General features: G+C 45.7%; 1 protein-coding gene across 9 annotated transcripts in view; it reads left to right on the forward strand.

The window, feature by feature from the left end:
* Window positions 1–17,639, forward strand: part of Wnk2 (WNK lysine deficient protein kinase 2) — a 132,887-nt gene that overhangs the window by 68,167 nt on the left and 47,081 nt on the right. For all 9 annotated transcript variants that reach the window (XM_023707802.1, XM_023707803.1, XM_023707804.1 and 6 more), the window contains 7 exons: window positions 591–884; window positions 1,369–1,418; window positions 2,116–2,284; window positions 2,354–2,470; window positions 6,673–6,843; window positions 6,937–6,982; window positions 7,500–7,619. In XM_023707802.1, the coding sequence (XP_023563570.1) occupies window positions 591–884; window positions 1,369–1,418; window positions 2,116–2,284; window positions 2,354–2,470; window positions 6,673–6,843; window positions 6,937–6,982; window positions 7,500–7,619 (967 nt within the window). The remainder of the gene's footprint in view (window positions 1–590; window positions 885–1,368; window positions 1,419–2,115; window positions 2,285–2,353; window positions 2,471–6,672; window positions 6,844–6,936; window positions 6,983–7,499; window positions 7,620–17,639) is intronic.

The raw sequence follows: 17,639 nt of genomic DNA on the forward strand, positions 1-17,639 counted from the left end.
TCAACCACTTTCTTCTTGGCTCCTTTTTTGCCGCCTTTCGTAAGGCGCTTGTTCTTGCCTACCGCCATGGTGCTGCTCAGAGAGCCAAAAGGCTCTTGCTCTGAATTTTCAACCTTCTTAGCTCCAAGTGGGACAGTGGATGATGGTCCTAGTGCCATGAAACCCGTGGCCCTTCTTCAGCCAGTGCTTGCAGGTTCTTTAGGACCAGTAACAGCCATTATGCTGGGACCTGACCAAGTGGCCAACCAGGGCAGGATGTGGAAGAGCATGGGTGTGGAGGAGCAGGGTTGGATACTAAGTGTGTGTTACTGTCTGATTTTTCACATGGGCTTAGCTAGTTCTTAAGTGCAGTCTAGGTCTGGGGTTCCTACACAGATCCTTTGTGCAGAGAGAGGTTGGGGATGCTCAGCCCGTTTGCTTCAGCTCCATCTGTAAACCAGTCATGGCTGAAGGAGCACATGGACTGAGGAGGGATATTGCTCCGCCTCCCAGCTGCATGCTCACGGGTGTGTCTGGGCTCAGCCCCTCTCAGTGCAGGTGTCTCCCCTGCCTTCCAGTGTCCAACCTGCATCCTGTCCCTTGTGCCCCAGGTCTTGCTGGGCCATCCGCCTCCGTACACTGTGGATGTTGCTGCTCCAGTCCCTGCTGTTTCCCTGCCGCCTGCTATCCTCTCCCCACCTCTGCCAGAGTTGCTGCCGCCTGGTGCCCCTGAGCTGCTGCCTCAGTTCCCCAGCTCCCTGGCTTCCACAGTGGTGTCAGCGCCTCAGGGTGTGCCCACCCAGACTGGCACACTGCTTCCGCCAGCAAACCCACCACTGCCTGCTGGACCCCTGATTCCTGGCCCCTGCCCAGCGGTGCAGTTGACAGTGGAACCTGCCCAGGAGGTGTGTGCTATTGTCCCCTGGGTCTGTGGGTCTGTACTCTCACCTGGGTCTCAGCTCTAGAGGTTGGGGGCTCCCGAGGTAGCTGATGCTCCAGGACAGCCATCCATTGCTGGCTTGTCTCTGGTACTTTCTTTTACTGTCATCCCACAGCAAGATGGAGAGCAAGAGTTTTATAAATGGGTTTGGATGATGCTTTCCCTTGGAGAGGAAGCCTGTGAAAACGTTTTTCACAAAATCTATGAGTTCTCTTAGGGATGATCAAAGTGGGTTAACAGTTTTGAAAAGGAAGCAGCCCTCAGCTTTTAGGAATCTGCTTAGCTTTAAGGCTTTGAACAAAATGAAAGCCATGGTGTGCGGTGCCCTCCTGGCTACAGGCAGAAGAGAGCGGCTGCAGCAGTGGCGAGGGAAGACTGGTGTACCCACTGCTGTGCTGCAGGGGGGTGGGAGCGCGTGACTGTTCTCTGTACTCTGGTTTTTATTTCAGGAGCAGGCCGCACAGGACAAGCCTCCTGGCCTCCCGCAGAGCTGTGAGAGGTACCTGCCCGGCCTGACCTCGGGGACGTGGGTGGGAGGCCCAGGCCTAGCCCCTGCTGCTGCTTTGCTCAGATCTTGCCTGTTTGCCCTCAGGACTCTTAACAAGTGTTGGCCCCCTTTCCAGACTTCACCCAGAGGGCCTCAGGGACCTTCTTTCAAGGTTGAGCCCTGGTGCCTGGAGCCCTCTGGCTGCGTTCTGGTTCAGTGTGCTAGGACTCTGCAGAAGGGAGAGGCTGTGGCGGACTCAGTTGTGCCCGGAGCTGTGGCCTCTGGGAGGCAGCCCAGTCCTCACTAAAAGCAGCTGTGGGAAGTGGCCCTGGGTCCTCATCTTTTTGGGGAGGTGGGGTACTTTGCAGGCTCTGCTGCAGTCCCCCAGCAGACCCGAATGGCTGCTTTGTTCTGATGGCTGTTGCATAGCTGGGGAAACTGAGGCATGAGACCCAAGTCACAAGTTAGGGTTCTGACAAGGCTAAGGTCACACAGGCAATAACTGGAAAACTTGCATTTCTGCATGGCCCCTATGCCAGCTAGGACTGGTGTAACAGGAAGAAAGGGAGTCTGGGGTCCTCTCTTAGCTGGAGGCCCACTTTGCAAGTCATAGCTTTAGGGCCCAAAGGCTTTAAAGCCCTGGGCTGGGCTGTCGGCAGTAGGATTGCTGGTCATCCGTGTCTGCTGTTCACAATCTTGGTTTTCTTAGCTATGGCGGCTCCGATGTCACTTCTGGAAAAGAGCTGAGTGATGGCTGTGAAGGCGCCTTTGGAGGGGGCAGGCTGGAGGGCAGGTCTGCCCGGAGACACCACCGCAGGTCCACACGTGCCCGCTCTCGGCAGGAGAGGACCAGCCGACCCCGTCTTACCATCCTGAATGTGAGTATCTGCTGGGGTTGGGGCACAGGGTGCAAAGATGTCCTTGATCTGATTGACCCCTTCCTGTAGGTGTGCAACACAGGGGACAAGATGGTGGAATGCCAACTGGAGACACACAACCACAAGATGGTGACCTTCAAGTTTGACTTGGATGGGGACGCACCTGATGAGATTGCCACGTACATGGTGAGGGTGGGCCCTCATGGGTGGGGAAGCTGTGTTCTTGTGTCCTGGGCACGTGCTGGGGTGAGCACATGGAGCAGGGCCTGGATGGTGGCGCTGGGTCTGTGGAGGGAGCACTGACTTCATGTAAATCACCCAGACGCCAGAGGGCAGCTTGGGGGATGTGTTCATAGTTGCTCTACCGTGGTGTTCCCAGTGCTCAGAAAAAAGGAGCAGGTTACACGCATGGGTAAAACTAGGCAGCATCCCCAGCCACTAATGTCCTATGGTCCCTGCTTAGAGCCCCTGTGTTAGTCACTTTCTCATTGCTGAAACAGAATGCTCCATGCCCACAACGTAAAGAAGGAGTAGTTTATTTTGACTTACCATTTCCTGAGGGCTCAGCCCAGCAGTGGCTGGGTGCAAGGCAGGAGTGTCATGGTGATCTTGGAGCCAGGCTGCTCAATCCATGACAGCTGGGAAGCAAGAGGAGAAGGGAGGAGCCAGGGCCAAGAACCCTTCTGGGTCAAGCACAGAGTCAGGCCATGCCTCCGATGGGACATTCAGCTGCCACAATCACTGTGGGCGAATCCACTCATGAGTGTAGCAGCCCTATGGTCCAGTCACTTCCAAATATAGGAGGCTTTTGGGAGACCTTGGAGATCCAAACTGTAACAACCCAGTGGCTCCCAGTGACAGTGCAAGCCTGAGCCCTGTGCTCCTGGCACCATTCCTCAGCTCGGCTACACTTCTGTCCAGAGCCTGCCCTGCCAGTACAGACCACTCTGTCCTATGCTTGTATTACTAGGGGTGCTGGTGGGTGCTCAGCACCTGACCTTGCTAGAAGCAGCAGTCTTGGGCCTTAGAAACTGCCCTGCTGAAAGCATACAGTGACAGTGGGATGGACGCACCACATCCGGCTCATGTATGGTCACCTCAGGTTAACACCCTTGTATGTGTGAGGGGAGGTCAGGAAATTGTGTCCTAGGAAGCAGCTGGTGTTGCTGGCCAGCGCTGTTGCTCATTACTCCACAGGGCCCCACATGCAGTGAGTAGAACTAGATGACTAGGGAATAGAATATACAAGTTAATTTAGGTTGGTAATTGAACTGTCCCATGTGAATAGTGATTGTTGCATTCAACAGCCCAGGTCTGCAGTCAGCAGAAAGCTGTGCCTTGGTCTGTGTCCCCAGCCACCCTAGCCCTCGGCTACCTTAAATTCTGATGTGAGTTTTATAGGAAAGTCCCAGGTTTACTTCTGGGACAGTTCCATGCCTCAGTGTCTGCTCCACAGACTCCTTCCTGGAGCCACGGTGCAGGTTACAGTCCCTGCTTTGTAAAAGAAATGATTCTGCACTGCAGAGGGGTGAGAAGACTTTATTTGGACCAGCTTCAGCACAGCAGAGACAGCAGGGGCGGGGCAGGGCAAGGAGTGTGGCTTACAGCCCGGCAGCAGGCCAGGCATGTGTGGGGGTGGGAGATGACTAAGGAAACCTGAGTGCTGAGCCTGTGGGAGAGTGGGTTGTGGAGGAGCTGTGCTGTGTGCCCACGCCCTGCACACTCTTCTTCAGGATGTGAGCTGGGCTGCTCACCCTCTCCTGTTGGGAGTGGACTGTCACGAACCTGCAGTGGTGTTTCTGGGCAGCTCTGCCCTCCATCTGCCCCGACATACTCGTCACTCAGGTGTCTTCCACAAGTAACATCAGGGTCTCTCTAGTGAAACTCACCACCACGCCTGCAGAAGAGGAGCCTCTCTGAGGGCAGAACAGACACTGGTATCAAAGGGGATATGAGGAATTTGACTGGATTTGGCAGCTGGGAGACTCTTGGTAATCTAACTTAGCAGGATTCTTGCCAGAGATGGGTTAGGCAGAGGACAGGAGAGAGCTGGGGTTGAGGTCTGTGGCAGAGGAGAGGTTGGAGGTCCCTGGCTAGGGTTGGGCGAGGGACCTTTGCTAGCAGCAGTTGGCTGGCTCCTCGTGTGGCCTGTGAGTCTGCACATCTCTTCTCTCATCTTCCTGAGTTTTAAACGTACCTTGCATTATGTTCTATGTACATGGCTGTCTACATGTCAGGAACTGTAATGGAGCAAACGCTCATGAAGTCATTCCCTTGGCGTCTGCCCGCCACCCTGCTAGGTCCTGTAGGTATCCATGCTGCCCTCTGCCCACCATGGCAGATGTACAGTTGTGTGTCCACGTCTCCCTGTTTTTAGCAGCTTTATACACATACCCGTGTTCCTGCTCGGCAATGATTATTTAGTGGTGAGCGTTGTAAACTTGGACCTCTTCTCATTTTTTATGCTCACATGCTGCTTCTCTTCTTCTTTGGTTCCTTTTTCTTTCATGTGCTGTTTGATGGGGCATTTTTAAGCCAACTCATCTTTTACACCTTTGTGGGTCAGCAGGGTAAAAATAAACAAATTTGGTTCGGCACACTGCTCACATGTGTCATCTTCCTCGTGCCCCTTCCTGCCCCAGAGCAGAGGCAGAGGGCGCTGGAGCAGGGTGGGTGTTGGCTGGCAGAGCACGATGCTGTTCAGACAGGCACCTCCTCTCCTGCAGCCCTCCTCCCCATGTGAGGGCCCTCAGTGCGCTGCCCCTGGCAGTTTGCCAGGGCTTGGGGTTTGTTACTTTTCATAGACCTCTTTGCCAACCCTGCCGTAAAGGAGGAACTATGGTTGTTTGGATTAAATTGGCATTAATTCCAGGTAATACCTGCACCCTATATTTTTAGGCTTTTCTCTGTGTTGGTTTGGAATACATTTTAATTTCTTTAAAAAGAAATACAAACTTGGCAGGAAGAACTCTGGGGCAGTGGCTCAGTGTTGTGTGGTGCTGGAACACCGTGTGCTCTTGCACACAGCATCCCATGCTGCACCCCGCTGATCTTGGGTGGCTTGGGCGTGCTCCCTGTACACAGTGCTGCACTCCCATGCTGCGCTTCAGCACCCAGTGAATCATGGACACCAGTGTTAGCCAGCTCCTTGTCTTAGAGTGTGTGTGGGGCTCCGCATACTCTGCAGCCAACTTCCGAGGGGCAGATGGACCCATCTCTGAAGGGGTCTGGAAAGATGAGTGCCTGAGGCAAGGGCCAAAGGGGCAGAGACGGCCTCACTAAACAAGTGGACAAGTGGACATCTGTCCCCAAAGGTCTTTGTATAGTTCTCTAGACTGTGATACACCACATCGCATCTGCCTAAGTGGCTGAGCACCCGAAAAAGCATAGTAAGAGCTGGGGGACTGTGTGCCCATGTGGGAGTTGGGACAGAGACCTTGACTTGGTCCAGAAGCTGCAGTGTCCAGGCTGTGGTGTGGGACCTCCTTTTGGGTTCCCCTTGCTTGCCAGGGCCTTGGCTGCTGCTGCTGCTCCAGGGGCTGGCAAGGCATGGAAGCTAGTCATCTTATGTGTGAACGGTACCTCTGTGAGGAGTAGGTGGGTCACATGGCCTGAAGAACCCTTGACCTTAGTTGGTGAGAGTGGACGCTGATGGCGTGTGAATGCTGCACTAAGGAGAGATGGCCACCTGTGTGGACATGTGGACTTTGTGGACTGACTTTGGAGTTGTGCTCTCTGGATTCAGCTCCAAGAAGAGCCCTGGAGCTGTGGGGAAAGCTTTGTGGTGAATGACCAGTGGAAAGCTAGTCTTAAGTTGCTCTGGGGAGAATAGGCGTGGGCTCGAGAGTCCAGATGGCAAACTCCCAGAGTCACTCCTGGGAAGCAGGATATGCTGGGAGCCCCTGCAAGGCCACTTTCTAGACACCAAGCCCCACTCACCCATGTGCCCACCGAGGCTAAAGTTCTGATGCTGGTATGGAGAAGCAGCCAGTGGCCGCTTCACAGCTTTACCATCCTCCAGGTCCATCCTGTCCCTGAACAAACCAGGCTTTTCACTTCTCAGCCTGCTAGGTGTGTGCCCCCAGGACACTCTCCCATCCCAGTCCCAGTCCCCTCAGTCCTGTGCATCCACACCCTGCTCACAGGTGGCTAGAGGATTTATGATGAGCTGTGGCTCAGGACAGGACAGTACCATATTGGCTGCCTCTCTAGGTGGCCTTCACCTGTTTCAGCCACTCTTGGCTGCCCCAGGAATGTCCTCTTGTGAGGTGCATGTGCTCTGTTTTCTGGGACCGAGGACAGGATGGAGATCTTTATGTTTCCTGATAGAGGCCCAGGACAGCTATGGCCTGTGGCAGGTGGTCACAGCTGCCCACATCCCCTCATAGGTGGAACACGACTTCATCCTGCCAGCTGAGCGCGAGACATTCATCGAGCAGATGAAGGATGTTATGGACAAGGCAGAGGACATGCTCAGTGAGGACACCGACGCTGACCGGGGCTCTGATGCAGGAACCAGCCCACCACCCCTGGGCACCTGTGGCCTGGTCGAGGGGGAGGTGAGAACCCTGGTTCCAGGAGAAAAGGAGTAGTGGCAGGAAGCTGTGGACAGACTGTGAAGTCTGCTGACTTCCTATCCTTCTCTCCTGCAGGAGGGCAGACAGTCCCCAGCAAATGCCCCTGTGTACCAGCAGAACGGTGAGTCTGCCCCAGCTGCTTCTGGTGCCCTTTCACAGCAAGTGCTATAGCTCAGGGAAGAGCCATTTCCCCAGGTCCTGCCTCTGTTCTGCAGCCAGTGCTCGATAGAAGTCCCCCTTGTGCACAGCTTGCAGAATAAGGCCTCCCCTTCACTGGCATCACCACCTCTATGGCTGGTTCCACAGGTGTGTCAGGAACTATGCCCAAACTGGGCTCTCTAGAGTGCTGGGATGCCAGGAAGATGCTGCTGGGCTGGCTGCCCACCCCTCTTCACTGTGAGATAAGAGCAGATGGGATCCCCTCACTGGGGACATGGGGACCACTTGTGTCTAGAGGGTCACTGTTTAGGATTATGATGGGAATATGGCCTCCTTGCTCTCATTCTTCTGAAGAAAACCCCATAGGTACAAACAGGCTCCCCTAGAGCCCCATGCAGGTTTGGTGTGGTGACAGGCATCGCCTAGGGTAGAGAAACATTCGCTGTCTCTCAGCATACTGTTTATACTCTGCTTCTCAGTGCTCCACACGGGGAAGAGGTGGTTTATCATCTGTCCGGTGGCTGAACACCCAGCAGCCGATGTCCCTGAATCATCGCCCCCACTTCCTGTAAGCTCCCTGAAGCCAGAAGCCAGCCAAGGTAGGAGTACCAGAACCCCCACCTCCCACCCAGCTCCCTCTCTAGGTACCCTGTGGGCTTCTGTGCATCCTTTTGTGGGTGCCTTGAATACCTGGTGCTGTGTAGTCCCTGTCCCCCACAGGGCTGCTTTCCAGTGAGTCAGTCAAGTCATGGCAGCCCTGGCTCCAGTCACCATCTAGGAATGTGTGTATAGGCCTTCCTGCCTACCTGGTGACTCTTGCATCCCGGCCTTCCCATGTGACAGTACATCTGTGGTGAACATATCCTGTGGGGGCAGCTTTGGATGGCTGCAGGGCACCAAAGACCCTTTCATTCGAGGGACTACCTGGTTTGAAACCATCTACATTGGCTGCAGCCTATGGTATCAGTCAGCACCTGGGCACACATCTGTCCACACAGATGACAATGGGCTCTCCCTGGGCTGTTGGTTAAGTCTTAATTTTTATGGTTCTTTGAGAGGCTGAAAATAGTCATTTGATCAAACATAAGGTTTATTTTTCTTATCACTTGAGAGGAAAAGTTGCTGCTTAAGTAACTTGGTCTAACATCATGGCATATTCATAAAAATACTTATGTTTTCACCCCCATAAAAATACTTACGAATCAATTTTGATTTCCTATCATGTGTTTGCAGTGACATGCATTATATTTTGATGATGTAGTATGTTGGGGAGAAGGTCAAGGTCAGGCTGTTAGTAAAAGCCCCAAAAGCCACACAGAGGCAATGTGCTCTCTGGTCAAGGGCAAGAGCCCAGGCTGTACTGAGAAATCATGGACTCACCCTCTATCTGAAAGACTACTTTTAAAAATGAGAATGTCTTGGTGTATTATCTCTTGATTATAGTGTGTCAAGAAACAGGTGTAAGAAAAGTCCCTTTAAAAGTAAAGATAAATTTTCGTGTGCCATAGGGGCAGTGTAGTAGGAAGTTAAACTCACAGGTTTACCTGCCATCCTATACCTACACACCAAATGATCTCTGGGAACCTTTCACAGCTGTTTCTTTGCCTGTGGAAGGAGAGAGGGAGGGAAAAAAAACAAGAAAAAGAAATGTGGGTGGCAGGTATGTTCCCTGGCTTAAGCACCCACTGAGGGTGATTACCAAAGCTGGATGGGTTATGAGAATCATCTGCTCAAAGGCATGGGTAATCTGAAGATAGTGAGGAATTATCAGGCTTGCCTGAGGGCAGGACCAAGGATGGAATCTCAGTCTGCACCCCTTGCTTCTGGGGGCATCTCCCATTTCTACAGGAAAGGCTGAGTATAACTTCAGCTGCCTCACTGGATAGAGCCGGGGTATATAGTCCAGGGACTTGAGGAGGGCCCTGCCAAAGCTCTGCCCAGCCGCAGGCAGTATTCCCTGGAAGAGATAGGGCTACACCAAGGTGTCTCAGCCCTTCTACAGCCAGGAGTACAGACTGTTTTTCTGCATGGAAGGAACATTGTTTTGGATTTCATGTGACTGTACAACAGGTTGTTTTAGTGTACTATCTGGTGCATAATGGAACAAGCACTAGGCAGAGAACTGGGTTCTGGATAAGATGCAATAAGTACAAACATCAGCCTTTGTCATCACTGAACTGCATCATAAATCTTGGAAGAAGCATCACCCACCTGAGTACCCTGGGAAGAATATTAGCAGAGGATGAGGGAAGCAACCAGAATTAGTTCCACTGAGCCAGCAGTGAGTTTAGCACATTGTCTTCCAGTGTGTCCCAGCCTGAGCCTAGTGGAGCCTTTGGATGAGATTTGAGTTCTGTGATGCCCACAAGGAGAGCTTTAGGAGAGACCTTCTAGTTCCAGCTCACAAATCAGGAAAGGAAACTGCTAAAGCTCACAGATTTCCTTCCTTCCTGAGATCTGCCCCTCTGTGCACCAGCCTGTAGATAAGTCAGTGGGTAGCAGGAGGTAACCAGAGCCTAAAGGAGGCAGCCATGTGACAGAGGGCCCTTTCTGTTGATGGTAGACAAGGCCTACAAGCATACTCTAGGCCTGTTGCTTTTTTCTTTTTCCCTTTACTGTGCAGCCCTGCTTGGCACAGTCAGAATTGAGTGGTTTCTGGCCAAAGGTTCAGAACAGGAAGTCTGAAGGAACCAGGAAATGCCAGAGAAGGTGGGAGGAGCTGTGGGAAGCAGCCCCATCAAACTGAACTTCTGGGTACGCCCCCAACCTATGAGTGGATGGAACTGACCTAAATTAGCCAATAAAAGCCTTGCAGAAACTTTATTGAGGTAACATAGGACAGTCCTATGCAGGTTCTGGACTGTCCTCTAAATGACATACACTGGCTTCAGTTAGATTAGTTCTCCAAAAACATTGAAAACGGAACCAGCCTGTAACCACAGCCCAGAGAAGGTAGTCTGCACCTGACCAAGTAGATTGGCTGCTAAAGCAAGCATAACAACATTCACTATAGGACTTAAACAACACTCAAGGTTTCATTATATCATTCAAGCTATTCAGAATAGAGTCCAAAATTACTGCACAAGTGAAAAACTAGGCAAGTATCAAGTTACATGGACAAAGCCAAGAATAAAATGATATAGATGTTGGGGTGGTCTGATAAGAACTCCAAGCAGCTTTTACAAATATGTCTGAGCAAATAATTGTGAACATTCTTAAAATAAATGTTAAAGTGGAAAGTATCAATAGAAATACAAGTTCCAAAGAGAAAACAAATAGGAATTTTAACACTGCGAATTAAAATTAGTGAAAGTATCCAACTACATAATAGGGAAGAAAGAAAGAAAAAATGAACAGAGATTTGAGAACAAATAATAAAGTCTAACATTTCTGTCAGAGTTCCGGAAGGAAAGGAAAAAAGTATAGTACTAAAAAAATTTGAAGAAGGGCCAGCAAGACAGTTCAGCAGACTAAGCACCTGCTTAGGCAAGCGCAGGGACTGGGATTTGATCCCCTGTACCACATGCCTTGTCAGCCCTACCCCGGGCATGCTGAGCTGGCCACCAAGTCTGGGCATGGTGACACACGCCTGTCATCCCAGTGCTGGAGGCTTTAAAACAAGAGGATCACTATGAGTCATTGCTGTATAGTGAAACCCTGCACACACACACACACACACACACACACACACACACAAAATTGAAGAATGCAGAACACTTTCCAAGTGCAATAAAAGCATTAGAGCTAGAGATTCAAGAAACAAAGCAGACATCAAACAAATTAAACCAAAGAAATGCATGCCTGTATAACATTATCACTCTGCTAAAACGAAAGACAAAGAAAAGATTGTAGAAGCAGCCAGAAAGAAAGTTATGTATTGCCTGGAAGGAACATTGATCCTGATGACCATGGATTTCTTATTAGAAATTATGGCATCCAGAAGGAACCGGCGTAGCATTTACAAAGTGCTTAAAGAAAAGAACTGGCAACCCAAAATTCTGTTTTCAGGGCAAATGTCCTTTAAGAATGAAATTGAAATAATGCCATTCTCAAATAAAGGAAGGTAAGAGAATTTTCATCTGGTATACCTGTTCTAAAAGTGTTGCTAAATATCTTTAGATAAAAGGGAAATGGTACCAGAGTGTAACTTGAAAAATCAAGGGTAAAGGAAGGGATAGCAAGTATCTGGGTGAATATAGTAGACTATTGGTTTTTTTTGTTTTTTTTTTTTTTTTTTTGAGTTCTCTGAAGCATGTGTGTTGAAATTTTAAAAATTTAACATACAATCATGTTTCAATGTACATGAGTTCAATGTGATTATAATGTATAGCACCACCCTGATAAGGCAGGAAAAGGGACCTGCAAGTGTTCCTACATTCCAACTGAAGTGGTGAGTACCAATTCTAAGTAGATTGGAAAGTTGGGAATTCCTAGAGTAACTACCAAAAGATTGCTCAGAGATATAGTCAAAAGTCGGAAGAGATAAAATAAGATGAACTAATTAAAAAGAAGTCAAGAAAAATGAGGATTTTTTTAAAATGCAGAAATTGGGCAAAGTAACCTCAGAGAACAAACAAAATCATATACTTTAAACTTATAAATGAAGGTTTAAAAAATCTTAACCATCATTTAGAAGAGATTATGAGAATCACTTTAAATTCTCAAAAAAGTGAATTGAGTTTAGGCTGTCTACTAGATGCTTTAAATAAATGATACATGCAGGTTAAAGTAAGGAGGATAATTGAAAGTATCCAACTACGTAATAGGGAAGAAAGAAAAAAAAAATGAACAGAGCCTTGAGAACTTTAAATAATAAAGTCTTAACATTTCTATCAGAGTTCCACAAACAGTGGAAAACACACCTCAAAAGAATGCTGAAGTGGCTATTTCTATTTCAAACAAAATAGGCTTCAGTGTAAAGAAAAGTACCAGAGTTAAGGGATAATTACACATTCATAAAGAGGATCCGATAAAAAATAAATAAAAAACCAGCAGTGTTAAATATGTAGGCATGCAATGACAGAGTTTGAAAACTGACAGACTCTAAAGCAGAGGTGAACAACTCACGACTATAAGTGGAGACTTCAGCATTGCCCATTCAGTAAGAGATAAAACAGAAGAAAATCAGCAAGGATACCTGAGGTCTGAACAACAGGAACAACCAACTTGGCGTGTTATTTATAAGAACATTTAACATCAACAGGACACTTTTATTTTCAGTACATATAGAAGTTACCATATTCTGGGTTATAAAGCAAAAATCTAACAGGGCCAGTGAGATAGCTCAGTGGACTAAGTGCTTGCTTAGGCAAGTGCAGGGGCTGGTCTTCAATCCCTGTCACCATGTGCCCCACTGGCCCCGCCCCTGGGTACGCTGAGCTGTTCTCCAAGTCTAGACGTGGTGACATGTGCCTGTAATCCCAGCACTGGGAAGGCTGAAAACAGGAGGATCACCATGAGTTCGAGCTGCGTGGTGAGACCTTGCACAAAAAACAACAACAACAAAAAAGAAAAGAAAAAAAGAATTAATATTATATGAATCATGTTCTCTGACAAAGTGTAACCAATAATTATATAAGAGTTGTAAATTACCTATGGATAAAAGAAACATCCCCAACGAAAATTATGAAATATTTCTGAGTGAACATGAAAATATATTAAAATTTATAAGATGTAGCTAAAGTAAAGCCAAAATACAGTATTTATAGCATTGACTGCTTAGATGAGAAAAGAGGTTAATAATTTACCCTTTCACTTCACAGAGCAAAAAAAAAAAAAAAATTAAAACCAGTCAAAAGCTAGCAAAATGACAAAAATAAAAATGAGAAATCAATGAAATTTCAAACAAACGAATAAAAAATAGAGAATTTTGATGAAGCCAAAAATTGGTTCTTTGGGGAAAAAGCTAGTAAAATTATAAACCTATAACAAGGATGATAAGAAAAAACACAAATGCCAACATCTGGAATAAAAAGATATTACTTAGATAAAGGATAACAAGATAATACTGGAATATTATGCATAAACCTACTGATATATATGACAATTTTTGTGGAAGAGACTAATTCCTACAAGCCATAAACTAATTCTGAAACTCATCTAAGATGAAATAGATAACCTGAATAGTTTTCAAAGATTGAATCCCCCAAAAGAGTTGTCCAGCTCCAGATAGTTTTATATAGATAGCTAAGCTAGGTAAAAATACAGGCAGTCAGCCAGGACTATGCCTTCAAAGGAGTCAATACAGAGGATGAAAAATCAACACTGTGGCCAGATCCACGTCTGTTAAAGGCCAGATTTCAAGATGAATACAAAATGACCAAGCCTGCATGGCCTCCAATAAATAATAAAGTCGTATCAGTCCCAGTGGGTGACCAAGACTCCCTGATTCATTTCTTTCTGTAAAGATCCTTGTTCTTCCCATGTATACTTGCTGCGTGACCTGCTTCCCCTATACACCTAAACTTATAATTGTATTTGTTAATTGTATTTTTGTCCTACATTGTACTCACCTCATGATTTTATATCCACTTCATGATTTTGCTCTATAAAACTTTTTCTGTAAAGTGGGGTCTGTGGCAATCCATTTTTTGGGTCTCCTCCTGTCTCTCAGGAGTTCTCTCTTGGTAAATATTTCTTATTCCTAACCTCCACTGTTCCTTAGAATTCATTTTTTTAAATTATTTATTTATTTTTATTTTTATTACATTTATTTATTGTGTGTGTGTGTGTGGCCTGCTCAGCCCACCTGGGGGATCGAACCACAGTCCCTGTGCTTTGCCAAGCTTGTTTCAAGTAGGTGCTTTAGACCACTGAGCCATCTCTCCAGCCCCTAGAATTCATTCTTGTGTTTGGGGAACATGAGCTCCAAGTGTGTCTGACTGGTAATTGGGCTGTATATTTATTTCCCCTATATCATTTGGAGGTCCCACTGAGATCATTAGAAAGAGGTAAGAGTTTGCTTTTGTTTCATGGATTCTGGATTGTGACTCATTTAGATAATCATAAATTGCCAAAGGCTGGCCAGTTAGCTCAGCTGATTAAAGCACTTGCTTGGGCAGATGCAGGGCCAGGGGTTTGATCCCAGGCCTGCCATGTCAGCCTTGTCCCTGGGGCGTGCTGAGATGGCGATTGAGACTGGACATGGTGGTGCAAGTCTGTAATCCCAGCTCCTGGGAGGCTGAAAAACAGGAAGGATTACTACAAGTCTGATCTGTGCAGTGAGACCCTGTAGACCCTGTACTAAATACATTAAAAGAAAGAAAAGAAATTGCCATCCTTGAATGTCTATTGCTTATACCTTGAATTTTTATGCTTAGTTGTTGTTTTTTTTTTGTTTTTTGTTTTTTTTACACCGTGTTCTTTGTAAAAATGATAATAGATTCAAGTTGAAAACATGGGAAGATTATGTTTCTTTGATGAGACATTTTACTTTTGCAGGCTAGATCTTATATTCCTGTTTTGTGTATGCTATTTTTGGACTTCCTAGTTACTGAATTTATTGGTGCCCCTTGCTTGACCTGTTTGACTTGTTAGGCAACAGTGCTAGGAAAAAATAATGTTAGGGCTTTCCCAAATGTACTTTGACTAACCAAAATATAAAGTTGTAAAATGCTTTAACATGGGTCTTTTTATAAATCTGTGTTATATTTAGGAGGTATACCTGACTATTAACAAATCATGGGGATCTAGTTTTCCATTAAAAGGCAAGAAGCCAGCAATGGTTCTTAAGACTTGAAAGACAGGTTTCACTGGGATAGTCTGGCCTGTGTAGTTTTATGTAGTCTCCCTCTATACTTGAAGATGTCAAGCCTGTTCTGCCTCAGTTTCCTTTCTGATCGGATCTTCTGGTGAGGAGGCAATCTTAACTCTTGAGATTCCCCACTTTTGCCTTTCCAGGCTGAGGGTGATGACTCATGGGCAGGTTGTCTCAATAACTTGCCGTGAGCTGAGTGTGAGAAGCAAAGACTCTCTAATCTGATTTCTTACCTTTTCCTGTCACATTTTACTTTACTTTTCTAGAGATGTCTTTGTGCTAAAGATCAGAGGGGAAAGAACCCTAACCTGTCTCAATGTTTCCCTCCTATCCAACAACTAAAAATTAAGTTACACCCATAAAAAAGTGAGCAGTTGCTAATGCTGAAGACAGGAAAGCACCTTCATTAAGGTGCTAATTGTGATTGCTGAACAGTGATAGAGGTTTCAACCTGTAAGTTTCATGTGCTACATGTATAGTGACATAAAAATTTTAGAGTAGATTTTGAGTAAAACTTAGCCTAGTCTTTCTAAGATTGCTTAGGCAGTTAAATAGATAACACAAATATCTTGGGGACTTTTTTGCCTTAGGGCTTAGAACTGGCTTTTTCTGAGCTGGTACTTGCCTCTCTGTATCTCTAGAGGTGAACTGTTTGATAGGGTAGGAGGTACTCCAACCGCTTCCCCTTTGTCTTTTGATTCTTTTTTCTTTCACTCTCATTCAAAGAATTAAAAAGCATTTGTTCAAGTCTCTTGATTATTGGTTTAATTTTGCTAACAGTGCTTCCTTCTTTAAACATGACTGTTACAGCTAAAAATCAATGATGGCTTGTGCTTCTAGAAACACATGCTAGAGTTTAAAATGTGATTTTCCAGAACAGGCAGGGACAAGTTGATAAGAGTGGCTAGTCCAAACTATCTTATTTTCTGGTCACTTTCTAGAGAGTAGCCCCCTGTTGTAGAGCATGTCACCACAGGGGATGCCTTGAAAAAGATACAAAAACCAAGTAAAGATTAAAAGACGTGTCTATTTTCCCATTGTGTTTCAGATGGGGAACTCAATGTCAAATTTTCTTACTCCTTTAGAATATATTCTTAAATACTGAAAATTGTTTGAGCCTCACATATTGAGAAAGAACTGTTTAATATTTTTCTTTACTCACTCATGGGCTGCCTACCCCTAGAGACAAAATAGAATACCGGGGAAAACATTGATAACACTTTTCAACTAAGAAGAGGAAAATACTATAAGAGAGAGGGAAAATGTTCAAAATTACTTTTTGTTCAGACTTTCTTTATATTAAGAAATAATCCTTACTTGTACTTTTTAGTATGTTTTTACATAAATATAAGCCACAAGAAAACCAGATATCTCCGGCCTTTAAGGCACAATTGGATACATCTACTGTTACTGAGCCCCAAGTTCCTCTGTCTTGCCCTTCAGACCCTAAGAAACAGGTTTCCAAGACAACATTAATGAAAGCCTTCTACACTATTACCGAGCCTGAGGTTCCCCTGACTTGCTCTCTGGACTCTAAGGGTGAGGTTTGTAAGCCAGCTGTAATTGAAGCCTCTGCTGAGCTATATCCATCCCTATCTGATTTTGTTCCAGCTCCTCAGGGACAGTATCCCTTACAGGAGGTAAATAGAGAATATGGAACTGCCTGTGTTCATGTGTCCTTTCCTCTCAGTGATCTCAGATAAAACAAGATCTGGAAAAGTTTTCAGACTACCATGATAAGTATATTAAGGTCTTTAGGGTACTTACCTAGACCTATGAATGAGACTAAAAGGATACGATGTTACTCTTAAACATTGACTTCTAGTGAGAGGCAAGCAGCATTAGAAGCTACGATTACATGTGGAGATGAATATCATAAATTTTATGAGATCAAAGCCTTATAAAGCCAGGGAGACAGCCTCTTCTTACCGGAGTCCAAGCAGTCTTTCCACAAGCTCCCTAGTGACCTACCAACCAGCTGGGAGATTAGAATGACAGGCATCTTCTGATTCATTCCATTTTTGGGTTTTTTTTTTTCCTTTAAAGTATTTTACTTCAGATTGAAAAATAAAATGTTCCCACTCTGTTCATTGCAAGATACACAGTATTCATGAGTACAGTGCTGGTCATTTGAGGACATGTCTATACATCTCAATTTCTCCTTCATGGTTTTTCTTTTAGAAAGAGACTGTTTACCAAAAAAGAAACTTAACCAGTACAGGAAGAACTACTAGCCCAATAAATGTATGAAAACCTGCTCATAGAATCAAGATTATCTTCCAACCACCACCACTTTAACACTAATACTGGAACACTAATATTGGTACCCTAAGATTTTATTTGCTTTCAACAATGAGAATGATTCTTTAAAAAGAACAATAACTTCAGTGTGGTTAATGTAACGTGGATCTCTGTAAATGTTAGGTGTTTGAAGTAGGCAGTGAATACTCGGTTTAATATTTTGTACTGTACCTTGGCAGTAAACATAAGTCTACACATTCATTATAGTTCTATAAATACATTATGACAAACTAACTTTAAAAAACAAAAGCACAACACTGTGATAAAAATTCTGATCAGAGTAAAATGTGACTCTAAAATTTAAAATATTACCAAAATAACATCACATTTAAAATCATCCATAGTTTATACTCAGACTTATCCTTAAAGGTCTGAGAAGGATAAAAATCAAGCTTTTTAATTATTTTAAATTGTGTAGTATTCATCAAGAAAAAGATGAAAGCCCCATTTCCCTCTTGGATCGTTTACAAGAGGCATTGATGAAACATATGTCCCTGGCTCCTAATTTGACAGAAAGACAGATTATACATAAAGACAGTTTTATTACCCTATCAATCTCAGA

Source organism: Octodon degus, unplaced genomic scaffold (genome assembly GCF_000260255.1).
Source record: "Octodon degus isolate 3935 unplaced genomic scaffold, OctDeg1.0 scaffold00312, whole genome shotgun sequence".
Taxonomy (NCBI): Eukaryota; Metazoa; Chordata; class Mammalia; order Rodentia; family Octodontidae; genus Octodon; species Octodon degus.